The 14,448-nt window shown below is 35.5% G+C and overlaps 3 protein-coding genes across 4 annotated transcripts; 1 reads left to right on the top strand and 2 right to left on the bottom strand.

Moving 5' to 3' along the window:
* Positions 1 to 263: 263 nt before the first annotated feature.
* On the top strand, positions 264 to 4,951 carry LOC149394516 (aspartic proteinase 36-like). The gene is made up of 10 exons (XM_089616613.1): positions 264 to 596; positions 658 to 787; positions 1,011 to 1,258; positions 1,984 to 2,211; positions 2,603 to 2,765; positions 2,863 to 2,936; positions 3,406 to 3,493; positions 3,584 to 3,659; positions 4,353 to 4,424; positions 4,502 to 4,951. Exons 1-10 carry the CDS (start codon positions 382 to 384, stop codon positions 4,669 to 4,671), a joined length of 1,464 nt encoding a protein of 487 aa, XP_089472739.1. The 5' UTR covers positions 264 to 381; the 3' UTR covers positions 4,672 to 4,951.
* A 454-nt stretch (positions 4,952 to 5,405) lies between these two features.
* Positions 5,406 to 9,831, bottom strand: LOC149394515 (putative protein phosphatase 2C 33). Its single transcript, XM_089616614.1, has 6 exons — positions 9,621 to 9,831; positions 8,150 to 8,480; positions 7,041 to 7,358; positions 6,812 to 6,929; positions 6,146 to 6,369; positions 5,406 to 6,064 (listed from the first exon to the last, which is right to left on the bottom strand). The coding sequence occupies exons 2-6, from the start codon at positions 8,366 to 8,368 to the stop codon at positions 5,888 to 5,890; spliced, it is 1,056 nt and encodes a 351-aa protein (XP_089472740.1). The 5' UTR covers positions 8,369 to 8,480; positions 9,621 to 9,831; the 3' UTR covers positions 5,406 to 5,887.
* A 1,826-nt stretch (positions 9,832 to 11,657) lies between these two features.
* LOC149394514 (putative F-box protein At1g44080) lies at positions 11,658 to 13,518 on the bottom strand. Of its 2 annotated transcripts, none has more exons than XM_089617647.1 (3): positions 13,436 to 13,518; positions 13,149 to 13,216; positions 11,658 to 12,999 (listed from the first exon to the last, which is right to left on the bottom strand). In XM_089617647.1, exons 1-3 carry the CDS (start codon positions 13,483 to 13,485, stop codon positions 11,831 to 11,833), a joined length of 1,287 nt encoding a protein of 428 aa, XP_089473773.1. In that variant the 5' UTR covers positions 13,486 to 13,518; the 3' UTR covers positions 11,658 to 11,830. The 2 variants fall into 2 exon arrangements, with proteins under 2 accessions (XP_089473773.1, XP_089473774.1); XM_089617648.1 differs by having other exon boundaries at positions 13,149 to 13,211; positions 13,436 to 13,496.
* Between the last annotated feature and the right edge of the window lie 930 nt (positions 13,519 to 14,448).

Raw genomic sequence — 14,448 nt, 5'->3', positions numbered from 1 at the left:
GTTTTTCTTTTAAATTCATTTTGTTTTGCCGTCGTTTCTCACTGCTGTCGTTTTTCTAAAAATTCATTTCATCTTGTCGTCGTTTTTCTTTTAAATTCATTTCGTTTTGTCGTCGTTTTTCACTGCTGTCGTTTTTGTTTAAATTCATTTCGTCTTTCCGTCGTTTTTTCCGATTTTCGTCGTTTTCGTTGTTGTACTTGGCTGTCGTTTTTCCTTTAAGGAAATAATAATAATAATAGTCAAAAATCAAAATAACAATCTTGAGATAGAGAAACAAATAGAAAAAGATACAAAATAAAGGAAGTTGAAAGGAAGGGTGGGTTGGGTTAACCGGAGTCTTCTTCTTCGTCTTCTCGGCGTTGACCACCGAACCAGTCAGCCATGGCGGCGAGTCTCGCGGTCATGGCGATCCTCATCGCTTCACTCGCGCCTTCCTCGGCCCTCAACCACGCCGTCTTCAGCCTCAAGTACAAGTTCTCCGGCAAAGTTCCGCCGTCCCTCGCCGCTCTCAAGGCTCACGACGATCAGCGCCAGCTCCGAATACTCGCCGGCGTCGATCTCCCCCTCGGCGGCACCGGCCGCCCCGAATCCGTCGGGTAATTACAATAATACCACCACCTCTCTCTCTCTGCCCTAGCTATCTAATTTCCATTTCAGGCTTTACTACGCCAAAATTGGGATCGGAACTCCGAAGAGAGAGTACTACGTCCAGGTGGATACAGGAAGCGATATCATGTGGATCAATTGTATACAGTGCAAAGATTGCCCTACCAGAAGCTCTCTCGGTGTAAGCTTGCTTTTTCTTCTTCTTCATTTTAGCCTTGTTTGGAGATATTTAGGGTTTTGGTGTTGCCTTTATCAATTTTGTACAAAAATCAAGGTTTTGATGCTCTTCTTGTTGTTGTGTAAGCTTTTCTTACAACCTTGTTTGTAGATATTTAGAGTTTTTGGTGTTGCCTTTTTCAATTTCTTACGAAAACCCGGGTTGGTTTGTTTGTTGTTGTTAATAGATAGACTTGTCACTGTACAACATCAAGGACTCTTCGAGTGGGAAATTGGTGGGTTGTAATGAGGGGTTTTGCTTGGAGGCCAACGAAGGTCCATTGTCGGGTTGCAGAGCCAATGTGACGTGTCCGTATCTTCGGATTTATGGAGATGGGAGTTCTACGGCTGGGTATTTCGTGAAGGACGTCGTCGAGTACGATAGTGTCTCGGGAGACCTCGAGACCACGTCTTCCAATGGGAGTGTCATCTTTGGGTGAGTGATTGCGTTTTTTAGTGTCGATGATCTTCGATTATCTCGTTCCGGTATCGATTCCCGAAACACTGGTTCTGTAAGATAGGACAAGAATCTATGTTTGAAACTAGACCTAGACTCTCTTTTCTAAATCATTCAAAGACTCAAGCCCTACTATACTAATGGGTAAGATTTGGAAGATCTTTCGACAAACATGGGTAAGAACTTGATTTACCAGTCGAACTACCAGGGCCTTGTGGGCTTAGTTATGTGAACCTTGGAAGCCTACCCACTTGTGATGTTAATTTTGCACTAGATGAATGATCATAATTCATGGGTTATTACTTTGACCGAAAAATGCAACCCTGATGGAGGATTTAACCACATTTTTTTTACCTGAGGAAGTTAACGCATGCTAAATGATGCGATTTTATTTTTCTTTTGTCATCCGAATATCCATAACTTTTTCCTTTTGTGGGGTATGGTGGACTATTGATTCTCCCCCACCATATAACTGAAAGCAGAAAACACAAAAGAAGGGTGTGCTCGAAATTGAAATCTGAAACCATAATCAATAAATCATCAGTGATGTGGTGTGTGCCGTGGAGTCCAGGTTTCGGATTGGATAATCTCTTTTGTTCGATCGAATACTTGTGATTAATGGGTTAATCACAGAAGGATCAGATCGTCTCTGCTATTATTATGATACAATCTAAACTTGACCATCATTTTTTTTCCCTTCATAGTTGCGGTGCTACACAATCTGGCAATCTAGATTCTGCGGGTGAAGGAGCACTTGACGGGATACTCGGATTCGGAAAATCAAATTCGTCTGTGATTTCGCAGTTGGCTTCCTCTGGAAGAGTGAGAAAGATGTTTGCTCATTGCTTGGACGGGACAAACGGAGGCGGTATATTTGCCATTGGCCATGTTGTTCAACCAAAAGTCAACGTCACGCCCTTGGTACCAGGACAGTACGTTCTCTCGTCTTCGTGATCTTTTGTTTTAGGGTGTGTTTGGAACCTGGAAAATAGGAGTGAACGGGAAATAAAACCCCTCATATATATTTTCCTTGTGTTGTTTGGATGGAGGGGAAATAGAAGGAAATAGAAGGATGGATGGAGGGAAAATAGAAGGAAAAAAAACCCCTTATAAATTGGGCAGATAATGAAATCCATCCACATTTCTACTTGTGGCTATTTTTTTCGCTTTCACCTCAGGTTTCTCTCTTATTTTCCATGACATCCAAACACTACATAGAAGAATTTTGTTTTCCATCGCGTTTTTGGGGTTCCAAAACGGAGCCTTATTGATTTTTGGATTCAAACGTACTCTTTGCTAATCGGAGACTGCAATTTTTTTTAGGGTGCATTACAACGTCAATATGACCGCGGTACAAGTGGGTCACACTTTTCTGAATCTTCCTAATGATGTGTTTGAGGTCGGGGACAGAAAAGGAACAATAATCGACAGTGGCACAACGTTGGCATATCTGCCTGAAATGGTTTACGAGCCATTAGTGAAGAATGTATGTTCAACTCTCAAATTTGTAGCCTATTCTGGATTACAAAGTAATACGAACTAAATCTTAAAATCTAACCATTTTTCATCTTTTCTATTTCTAGATAACTTCCCAGCAGCCTGGTCTTAAGATGCAAACTGTTCATGGCGGGTATTCATGCTTTCATTTCTCCAAAAGGTGTGTTACGTTCTGTTTGCTGATTTCTAATCTCTCTGCACCGTCTAAAACTTGCTATTTCTATTATTATTATGAAAGTAAATCCTTCCAATCCAGTTTGGTTTCACTCAGAGCAGGAATCGAATGAAGCTCAATTTTTATTTATACACATTTAACTTTTGTAACTCATAAAAGAAAGGTTATTATAGTTTTCCCACTTGCACAAATGAAAGTATTGTAAAATAATTACTCCAACCTGTTAATTAAAACGTGATTCTTTTTTAGAGCCTATAATGGCAGCTTCCAAAACGAGGGAACTTTTACAATTGTTGTTATCGATGAGCTTTTGAAACCCAAGGCTCTAACTCCAATGTCCTGCTAGAAATATGTTCACGCCTTCTATGTCATAACACTTTACATAAAATCCAATTTCATCTCCATTTTTCCTTCAACTCTTGATTGACAGTATTATTTGTTGTATAATTTACAGCTTGGATGACTCATTTCCTTCGGTAACTTTTTATTTTGAAAATTCCCTTTCTTTAAAGGTCCATCCTCGTGAATATCTGTTTCCCTATGTAAGTAACTTGCACTCAAACTTAGTGATTGTGTTTTCAAAATTCAAATAAAGTAAAGCTATTATTTACTAATATTTATGAGAATCACAGCAAGGCATGTGGTGCATCGGCTGGCAAAATAGCGGAATGCAATCAAGGGATCGGAGGAACGTCACGCTTTTGGGAGGTAAAAAATAATATATATATATATATATATATGATCGTTTTCACCGTCTTTAAGTGTATTTCTTCTGTATTCGAGGATTCTCATTCCAATCCTGTGACTGCAATCTATATCTATGGAAATATCTCCGGGTTTTGCTCTTGCGACAGACTGAAATATATATATTTATATATATATATATATATATATTGGAAAGAGACTGTTGTAGTATAGTTTTATGAAGTTCAAGAATAAGCTCTTTTCACTCTAAACTTGGTTGCAATCTCCACGTTATTAATTAGATGACATATTGTTGAAAAAAAACTCCAAGCTCTCAAGTCTAATGTGATCGTGTGTTCAAGTCACAACTGGGACAAAGTTCCCCTTAAAAAAAATAATTAACAGACATTTTACAAATTGCTAGCTATTCCCAATTCTCAAATGCTGTGGTATCTGACGGGTGACCTAGGGCCTAAACCGTAGTGAAGAAAAAAAATGTATTTCGAAAAGGATATACGGGGGTTTATGTACAGATCTTGGTCAGCAAAAAGTGACAATTTTAGGTAATGAAGGAAGGGGTATAATTGGGAGGAAAAGTAGACAGTTACTGAAAAAAATAAAATTAGTTGACTTAATGCTCTACTTCAACATTTTAAATGTCTTAAAGTATATGTTATTTTCTAATCAAGTCGTATTTTACTACGCTGTTCTTTGCAGATTTGGTGCTTTCAAACAAGCTAGTGGTGTATGATCTTGAAAATCAGACAATTGGGTGGATGGAATATAACTGTGAGTGTTTCCTTTATTCTTTTATTTATTTATTTATTATCTAATCTGATCTGAACTTTTTGAATTGTCTGTTTCAGGTTCATCAAACATTCAAGTAAAGGACGAGAAGACTGGAACAGTGCATTTAGTAGGTTCACATTATATTTCTTCTTCCGATTCTCCTTTACATAGCCGATGGTCAATCGTTTTCTTCTTCGTGATCATGGTCTTGCACACTATAGTACATTGTGACGGGTTTAAAAGATAATTTTCGACTTGCAAAGCTCGTATAAAGGCTAACCGTAAATATAGAAAAAGATAAATGAAAATGGTGGTGAAATAGTTGCAGAATAATGTCTTAGATTTTCTGTGCATTTTTATAGAAGGAAAAAAAAAATAGTGAAACAAGGTAGGTTAGTATATCCACTGATTCATTTTGGGGTATATTTTTTCTTCCAAGACGAATCTTTTTAAGCGTGGAAGCGAATGTGTATGCTCATGTATTGTTTACTTCAACAAAGTTTCCACAATAATTTTCTTTTCTAAAATGAATTATGACGACGCTAACTTGTTTTAGCTTAAAATGCCGTTTCATTTAAAATAACAGTAAAAATATCTGAAAATTAAAAAATGTGTTACTCATTAGAATCAACCGCAATTAAATACTTGTACAAAGCAGTGACGGAGCCAGACAAGCAAACCAGGGGGGGCTAATTTGAAAAAAAAAATTCAGGGGGGGCTTGATTGTAAAAATTTTATAAAAATTGGGCCAAAAGTATAAATTTTTAAATAATTTTTTTAAAAAAAGGGCAAAAAATGCAAAAAAAAAAAATTTGAGGGGGGGCTTAAGCCCCCCCGGGCCTATAGTGGCTCCGTCACTGGTACAAAGTGTTTATAAATTTAAACGAAATTAGTTTTCCGTTTTGGCAGAATAACAAGTCGAGACTCATAAGATAATATATCCCAATTAAAAAAAATTGTGAACAGTCAAAAGTTCTCAAATTAATCGGGAAATTAACTTAAATTATGAAATTAGTAAAATGAAAAATGGATTAAGAACTGTCACAAACATTTGCTGTACAATGTATTTCACTATTGGTGATATAATTCACTGCTATATAAGTAAGACAAACTGCAAAGGACTAACACAGACAGAATATAAATGGATCCAAGACTCATCCTTTACAATATACACTCAAAATTCACAAAATTGGGATTTCCAAAACAGAGAATTTTGGAAAAATATTGAAGAAAAAAAAAATTAAAAAGACAAAAAAAAAATAGGTCCCACGTTTATCTTTGAAAAATAACCTCAACGCAGCCCTAGAAAAAAAAAATAAATATATATATATGTATATATATTTATACATAAGAATATGTGTACGTGTATATGTAATTATGTATGTAATTATGTATGTATAGATATAGACAGAGATAGTGTGTAATGAAATCAAATCAAGCCCAATTTCTTTTGTTATTTTTACTCAATTGAGACTTGGATTAAGGAAGAGGCAAACAACGGCGCAATCATCGACCTTTGCGGACGGGAATTTGGACCGCCACGCTCGCACCGCCGTCTCCGCCACTGCACGTGCTGACGTGGCACGCGGCGCGGACCCCACTATCTCCACCACTTCCTCGTTCGACAAAACATCCCACACCTACATTCATGGATTCCATATCAATCAATAAATCAAAATCTATTTATTCCTTTCTTTCTAGTTTTTTTTTTTTTTTTTTACCCCGTCGGTTGCGAGAACGACAAACTCGTCCCCGTCGACAATGCGGTGATGGTAAACATCGGGGACGGAGATGAGACCGAAGTCTTTGAGACAGAAATCTCCGAAAGCCCGAGCCATGGCGAGACCCGGGGAATCGCAGCTCGGAAGCCAAACTCGGGACACCTCAGGCTCGCATCGAAGCGCGAAAACCCGTCCCTTGCATTTTCTGATCCTCTCTGCCTCCACTGTTACACAAAGATAAATAAATCATTCATTTATATCGACTTTGAGTCTTGTTGAAGCGCTTCCCTCGGTTTTATTAAACCTTATGCTTTATTGATTGTCGCAAATTTATCGAGAATTCGTACCACTTTTATCAGCCAACCAAAATGTCGATTATGGGATAGATTTTTTTAGCGATTAGTAAAACAAAAAGGTTAGTTTAACAACAGAAAAAAACTTTAAAATGAAGAGATAATTGTGATGACTTCAAAATGAACAAAAAATACACTACTTTCCCGAAAATAAATATAGAGAGAATTTTTACTTGGAAGGAGAAAAGTAGAGAAGAGAAAAAGTACTTGGAATGTTGGGTTTGATCGACTTCAAGATGTAATAAAATACAATATTTTCCCGAAAATAAATAAAGAAGGAATTTAAACTTGAAGGAGAGAAGAGAAAAAGTACTTGGAATGTTGGGTTTGAGATCAACGGTCAACTGAACCGCAACGTAACGGTTATCACCGTCTCTTGTGCCCAGCACCGCTCTCGAGTCTCCGACGTTTCCGATAACGAGATCTTGACCCTGTGTTTTTAAGTAAAGAAACCCTAGATATTCTTCATCACAGCTTGAAAACTCGCGACCAATGTTCAGAACAGAAAATCACGACGCGAGGTAAAAAAAAAAAAAAAGTACCTGTTTGACTAAGGTCACCGCGGTCGAGCCGCTGCAATAGCTATCGATATTCGGGTCGAGTTTCAGTTCCTTGTCCATTATCCGAAAAGCTTTCAAGAACGAATCTTTCCACGCCGAGAAAAGCTGATTGTGTTCTTCTTCTTCTTCGCCGTGTGAATGGGTTAAACTCGATACATTCTTGGAGTTGCTGATTAATTCCCGTGCGGAACTCAGTTTTGATGGCAGAGAGTTTCTGAGTCTCTTTGCAACGAAATGGCCGTAAGGACCGTGGCCGTCAAATACACCGCAAAAAGTGGTATCTTCCTTTGAGCCGAAATTCTAAAGAAAAAGAAGAAGAATGAAAAAAAAAAAAAAAAAAAAAAAAAAAAAAAAAAAAAAAAAAAAAACAGAATTGTAACGAATGAATCATATGTGAATATTGATCAGAGAAAACAGCATTGAGTTTAAAATGAAGTGATTTTAACTTTGTCGAGAACTTAGATACTTCTGGTTTAGATATAGAATATTTAAAAATTAGGTTATCCTGCAAATTAGAAATTCCTAGTAAGAGAGCACAGACCTCTCGAATTTCCGATTTCCAGCACCATTGTATTTCCTTTCATTTTGTATTTTTGTTGATAAAAAACATGCCGATTCGTATCGAACTCTCGGCTCATTATAAATGAATTTTCCTCATCCGTATTAAACTTAATCACAAAGCAAATGAATGACACATAATTATATCACACAGGAACATAAGACATATAGAACAATGATTAATACTAATATACTAAATATTATTGAATCAAGAAAAAAAAAAAAAATCATACGAATAACAAAATAGCCAAGGTTTTAAGTTTTTATTAGCAAAATAGCCAAAGTCACATTTTCCAATAAAAAATGACTTTGACGCCGGTACAGAAGCAATTTAACATTGTCAAGAAAATTATTGACATGATCAAAAATTTTATCGACAGCTTGGCTACTCCATACGAACAAACTTTGGTTATTTTGCAAATTTTGATAGGCTATTTAGCCCTAAATCGAACCAACTCAATATTACGTTATTTCTACTTTCATAAACCTCTCTCAATGAATGAATCAATGAAAAAAAATAATAAAAAATTTACCTCCCAGACGATCATGGAGTCCTGATTGACCCCTTTCCGTCCCTGCTTCGTGAACAGAGAAGCGGAACGAGAGCAAGAATTCGAGCACAACCTCCCCGGGAAGCTCTCCGACGAGCTCCGACGCAGCTTTTTCCTCCGATCCTTCTTCAGAGTGGAAGAAGAAGAAGGCGGTGATGATGTCAGCGCGCCGGAGATGGGCGGGCCGTCGCCGGAGCTCATTCGGAGGGCTCTGACAACGTCCAGTAAGCACTCGAGGCCCACCAGACAGTCAGAGCCCCGTCCCCGCCTCTCTCCCACCCGATCCGTCCTTTTTTTTCCCTTTTTTTGTTTCCTAATCAAAATTTAAAAAAAAAAATTATGAAATTCGCAGAGATTTATTGAGATTCTATCTAATCCATTTCTTTCTTCTCTTGTTTTTCTTTTTTTCCTTATTTCCTCTCCTAATCAAACTAAAGAGAGAGGGAAAAAAAATACTAATGAAATTCACAGAGAATTATTCAGATTCTATTTATTCATTATTTCTTGGCTCTTTGTTGTGTCTATCAAACTTGAGGTAAAATGAAACTTGTGAAATTCATAATAGAATTATTGAGATTCTATCTAATCCATTTCTTCACTTGTTTTTTTCGATCTCTTCTTTTTTCTTTTTTCCTTATTTCCTCTCCTTCTCAAACTAAAGAGAGAGGGGAAAAAAATACTAATGAAATTCACAGAGAATTATTCAGATTCTATTTATTCATTATTTCTTGGCTCTTTGTTGTGTCTATCAAACTTGAGGTAAAATGAAACTATTGAGATTCTATATATATATATATATATATATATATATATATATATATATATATATATATATCCATTTATTTCTTTGCTCTATCTGTATCTATCAAACCAGACGGAAAAGAAAACTTGTGAAATTCACAGAGAATTATTGAGATTCTATCTTCTTTTTTTTTCTTTCTTAGCTTTTTCAATCTATCAAACCAGAGGAACATATAGAACTTACGAAACTCGCAGAGAATTATTAAATTCTATCTATATAGTTATTTATTTCTTCGCTCTTTCTGTCTCAAATCAGATGGAAATGGAACTTATGAAATTCGCAGAGAATTATTTAGATTCTATCTGTATATCCATTTCTTTCTTAGCTCTTTCTGTCTATCAAACCATAGTAAAATAGAGCGACTTATTGAGATTCTATCTATATATCCATTTCTTTCTTCGCTCTTTCGGTTTATCGGATCGGAATTTCGTCGACGAATCTGGGGATTCCAAATCGATCGGAGGTTTAAACGAGTTTATATAGTATCGACGATGAGTAATCAATCCGTGTAATCCTTAACTTCTTTGCTAGCAATCATATCCGAGAAAAAAAAAAAAAAAAAAAAAAAAAAAAAAAAAAAAAAAACTAGGATTGACTCGATAAATAAAAAATTAAAAACAAAAGGGAAGAAGAAGAAGAGGAATTACTTACTTGAAATACAAAAACCGAAAAAGAAAATTGAAGTTGAAGAAACGGTGCGGCGATCAGAAGATAATCAAATGGAGAACGATGATAGGTGAGAGAGTTTCATGGTTGTTCAGAACTTTGGATATATGAGTAATGTATTATTTGAATACAAAAACGAGAATGTGGTTGGATATATGGTTGGTTTTTCTTTGCTTTTTTATTTTTGTTTTTGTTTTAATCCAAGTGTGAAAGAGGATATTTTATAAAACGGTTGATAATAATATCTAATTTCATATTTAATCTAATCCAATTGTTTGTTTTGTTGGCTTCTGACCTTTTTATGTGTCATACCTTCGCACCCCTCTTCCTTTTTTTTGTTTTTAGCCATTAGATTTTTAGGGCATTGATTTAGCAAAAATAAATAAATAAATAAATTTGGCATATATAACTATGTTCGTTGATTTTTTTTTTTTTTTTTTTTGGCATTAATGGGCCCGCTGGCAAAATAGCCAAATTTAAAATGCTGAAATTATAATTTAGCCAATGTTTTAAAGTCTTCAATACATAACAAAAAAAAAAAAAGGCTCTTATTAGTTCGTTCAAGGTAAAGCTTAGTGATGAATAAATGCCTTGGCATAAAACACATTTCTTTCAGTTTCTATATCAGGGATTTATTTAGCATTCCATTCCATTCCATGAACAGCATATATGTACTAAAGATTGAAGCTTTCGTAAACATAATGAGTCAAAGAATGGAAAGGAAAATAAATGTATCAAACAACGTAACAAAAAAAAAAAAAAAAAAAGATAAATAGAAGGGCTTCGGGGTCGTTTTGGTCTTGAAACAACGACGTTTTGATACTTGATTTTTTTATCGTAAGGTCAGAAATCAGAATGTGCTTTCAATGATAAATTCCGAATTTTAAGCTCAATAGTACATGTGACTATACACATTGTTGATGTTGGACTTCATCTTCCATTAATACGCAATTGTTTGGGCTTAAATTTTAAGCTCGTTGCATTGCTTTAAGCCAATAGATTGTCGTGACCGTTTATTTATACTTATGATGTGTGAACTCTTGAAGCTTTTGTTTCCGAGTCTATATACGTGACATTTTATTTAGCATTCCATGAACAGCATATATATGTACTAAAGATTGAAGCTTTCGTAAACATAATGAGTCAAAGAATGGAAAGGAAAATAAATGTCTCAAACAACGTAACCAAAAAAAAAAAAAATTAAATTAGATAAACAGAAGGGTTTCGGGTCGTTTTGGTCTTGAAAGTTGAAACAACGACGTTAAGAGCACTTTCTTCACTTGGTTTGGCTATGCTTTTTTGACGTCATTGCTCGTTTTTGTGTCTATGCCGAATTGATGCCAATGGAGACTTAAGCGATACCGTGTTACGAGTGTGAGTCTCAAGGACATTCTCTTCTTTATTTTGATACTTGATTTTTATCGTAAGGTAAAAAATCAGAATGTGCTTTCAATGATAAATTCCGAATTTTAAGCTCAATAGTACATGTGACTATACACATTGTTGATGTTGGACTTCATCTTCCATTAATACGCAATTGTTTGGGCTTAAATTTTAAGCTCGTTGCATTGCTTTAAGCCAATAGATTGTCGTGACCGTTTATTTATACTTATGATGTGTGAACTCTTGAAGCTTTTGTTTCCGAGTCTAAATACGTGACATTTTATTTATTTATGTTAGCAACAATAAGAGCTCAAAATCGGTCTTAACAGAAACTACCGAAACAGTTAGATTTCTCTTTAATTCTTTAGCTCTATCTTTTGTAATATTCTTAAACAATGCCTTTTGTTTCTGCTAAATTCGCAAGCTCTGCGTTCTGAGACCTCATTGCTTGATCCGTTAAAGAGAAGTTCCTTTTCTGTATCAAAACAATGGCATTGGATAATGTGGCTCCATAAACCGAGTTTATTTTCTTTTAAGCTTGGCCAAGAAACCTTTGTACTCAAGACAAGGTCGTTGGTCGTAATTTTCGGCCAAGTAGTTTTGAAAATAATTAATGCTAGATTATGAATGTATGCTTTGATTAGTTCTATGATACAAGAACAACATAAGAATATCTACATTCTAGATCCCGAACTCTTATCGATTCATCAATAAATGTATAAATTCATATAAACAACATGGTAGTCCCAGGACTATAGATAAAACATGTTATGGAATAACTAAAATAAAATAAAAACTTAATCAATATGGAGTCATGATATGATCCAAATCAAAGGCTTTCTGACCAAGCTTCCGAACGTATTTGGATCTAAACCAAAAGGCGATGTCAACTTTTGACTTTCGAGATTAAATACGCCCACGTCAGATATAACCGGTGTCTCTTCACACGTTATTTTATCTACGTCTTGCGTCAAATAGACACAATTCGGAAGACACCCCAAAAATTCAGAAGCTCGAACCAATATAGCAGTATTGTCGCCCAAAAACAAGGATACATCACCGAGTGATGTTATCTTGTTCCATTCATTGTTGCGAGAGTCTAACTTGAAGAGCTCGATCTTAGTCGTCAAACGTGTAAGGTCACCATATGGATCCCCATAGTCGTAATGCCTATCGATACGAAGAATCTCATTGTCGAGAGTTTTTGCGAGATATCTTCTACCGAAAACGTAATACAAGTCACCCTCGAAACTCGGAGCCACAATAGTCTTCTTCACAGGCGTGTTCGCATCATCAGAAACCTCAAAACATTCAAGTACACCGCGAAGATTGACGGTATAAAGTCGATTATCATGCCACATCATGTCTTCGTAGCTACTACCACGGGTAATCCATGTCCACGCGGTATCTTTTTCGTATCTGATAAAAGCCAACTCGTGATTTCCTCCGATTGACGCGAAAACAATGCAATCCTTAGCACGTAGTTGCGGGTTCGATGTGATGCAAATGTTGTTAACGCGATATTCACAAGGATAAACATAAGGATCGTCATCACCGACGAGATGTTCTTCGACGAAATCCGGTCGAGGAGGAAGTCGCGGAAGTGAAATAGTCGACGCTGCATCGTTTCCATATCCGTTGACCCCGAAACAAGGCCTGTGAAGCGTCATCGTGTAGTCGTGATTTATCGATCCTAGCCATCCATTCGAAGAGCCGCAAAATCGCGTCTTGTGAGCGACGTTCAGTCTCGATTCCGAGAATTTTCTCCGAACTGCGTCGTATACTTGCCAGCTGTCCTCTCTTTCGTTCGGAACCAACAGCTTCGGGACTTGGTGCTCGTAATATTCGACTCGTTTCGTGTTGTTCTCCATCATAACCTCGCACCACGGCTCACACACCGCTTTGAATTGCAACGAATCGATCGAAGAATTCGACTTGTCAATAATTGAGTCCAATAAGTGCTTTGGTAAGTGTCTCCAATCTGTGCAAGTAATAGAACGTTTAGTGTGAAAACACAATTACTAGCATTAAAGATTCTTCCAAAGATTTAGTAGTTCTTTTGACAGCACCAATTTTTTTTTTATATATAAATAGGTGTATTACATTGCGATAAAAAAAAAATATATGTACCTTCCATTGTTTTTGTTTGAGGTGTTACTCGGAGAGAAACTCTTTTACAGGCAAAAGCTCCAACTGACCTATCATCAATATAGAAGTTGATATTTAATGTTAGTCTAAAAGCCAAATAAAAACATATCAATTAAACATATCGACTATATCATCCAAGTAGTGAGTATTATATCATATATCAAAGTCACTTTTCAGAACATACATCATCCAAAACTACATAAAAAAACACCATACTTTTACAATAATAATAAAAAAAATTAATAATATTAAGAATTGCAAATGAGAACCTGAACACGGGAAACACTTTCTGGATCTGTTTTTTTGCTCGAGACTTCATGGTTCTGTTTGGTAACTACGTATAGGGTTCTGATTTTTCAGAAAGAACTGGTCTGGTTTAAAACTTTATATAGGAGTTTAAGGGAAAGTGAAAGTCGGATTCTTATTTTTTTCCTTAGTTGGACATAGGCTTTTGATTTTTTCTTTAGTCGGATTCTTCTACACGTTCCCTTTTAATTGAGGAAGCGAATGCGGAAGGGTTTTTAATTCTTTTAGCTTTTATTATAAGATTTAACGATTTCATGAGCTTTTAATTTTGGAAAATATCAATCAATCGAAAATGTCGCAATTATTCTCACAATTTTCAAAAATACCACATGTATTGCTTCAAATTACTATTTATAGCATGTTTATACTCTAAAAAAAATATATTGAATCAAATATAACCCTTTTCATAATTTTTAATTGACTTTATAATTAAAAAAAATGTATGAAATGCACATAATACTTTTAATAGGAACTTCTGTTTATTTTTCATTTTATAAAAAAAAAAAAACATATCTCCATTTACTTTTCATTTTATTAAAAAAAAAAAAAATTCCTCCTTCATCTTACGATGAGTTTGGAGGTTGGCTCTGACGATCCAAAAAAGCGATATATTAAACTTGGACTTTTATGGGTTTGACGAAGAAGAAAAATAAATGGTATGAACAAATTTTCCAAATTCGGGAGAGAAGAAAAACGTCCAAGACCAGGGGAGAGAGGTTGCCAAAAATTCCAAGTGAGGAACAATGCTGCTCATTTTTTGGCGAATTTTTATCTACCTCAATCTCTCTTTTTATAGCTTTCTAGCTTAACCAAAATATAATATTCATTTATTTCCTTTGATCTTATTCTAATTAATGTGAGATGTTTATTCTATGTATAGAGCAAATCAAATATCTTCGATATACTTTAATAAATAGAATATTCAGCTCATCTGATAGTTATTTAATTCTCACTTTAGATTATCTTCATGATACTC

This window comes from Urtica dioica, chromosome 6 (assembly GCF_054948205.1).
Source record: "Urtica dioica subsp. dioica isolate 48M chromosome 6, U.dioica_male_clone48M_v1_H2, whole genome shotgun sequence".
In the NCBI taxonomy this organism is placed as follows: Eukaryota; Viridiplantae; Streptophyta; class Magnoliopsida; order Rosales; family Urticaceae; genus Urtica; species Urtica dioica.
This window is presented reverse-complemented; position numbering and strand designations above follow the sequence as displayed.

Coding starts and splice junctions, on each gene's coding strand:
- LOC149394516 (XM_089616613.1), top strand. CDS start 382: ATGGCGGCGAGTCTCGCGGTCATGGCGATCCTCATCGCTTCACTCGCG. Junction 2,212..2,602: donor ACGCCCTTGGTACCAGGACA/GTACGTTCTCTC, acceptor AATTTTTTTTAG/GGTGCATTACAACGTCAATA. Junction 2,937..3,405: donor TGCTTTCATTTCTCCAAAAG/GTGTGTTACGTT, acceptor TATAATTTACAG/CTTGGATGACTCATTTCCTT.
- LOC149394515 (XM_089616614.1), bottom strand. CDS start 8,368: ATGAGCTCCGGCGACGGCCCGCCCATCTCCGGCGCGCTGACATCATCA. Junction 6,370..6,811: donor TCTCAAACCCAACATTCCAA/GTACTTTTTCTC, acceptor TTTGTGTAACAG/TGGAGGCAGAGAGGATCAGA. Junction 6,065..6,145: donor TCGTTCTCGCAACCGACGGG/GTAAAAAAAAAA, acceptor CCATGAATGTAG/GTGTGGGATGTTTTGTCGAA.
- LOC149394514 (XM_089617647.1), bottom strand. CDS start 13,485: ATGAAGTCTCGAGCAAAAAAACAGATCCAGAAAGTGTTTCCCGTGTTC. Junction 13,217..13,435: donor AAAGTGTTTCCCGTGTTCAG/GTTCTCATTTGC, acceptor TATTGATGATAG/GTCAGTTGGAGCTTTTGCCT. Junction 13,000..13,148: donor TCAAACAAAAACAATGGAAG/GTACATATATTT, acceptor TTACTTGCACAG/ATTGGAGACACTTACCAAAG.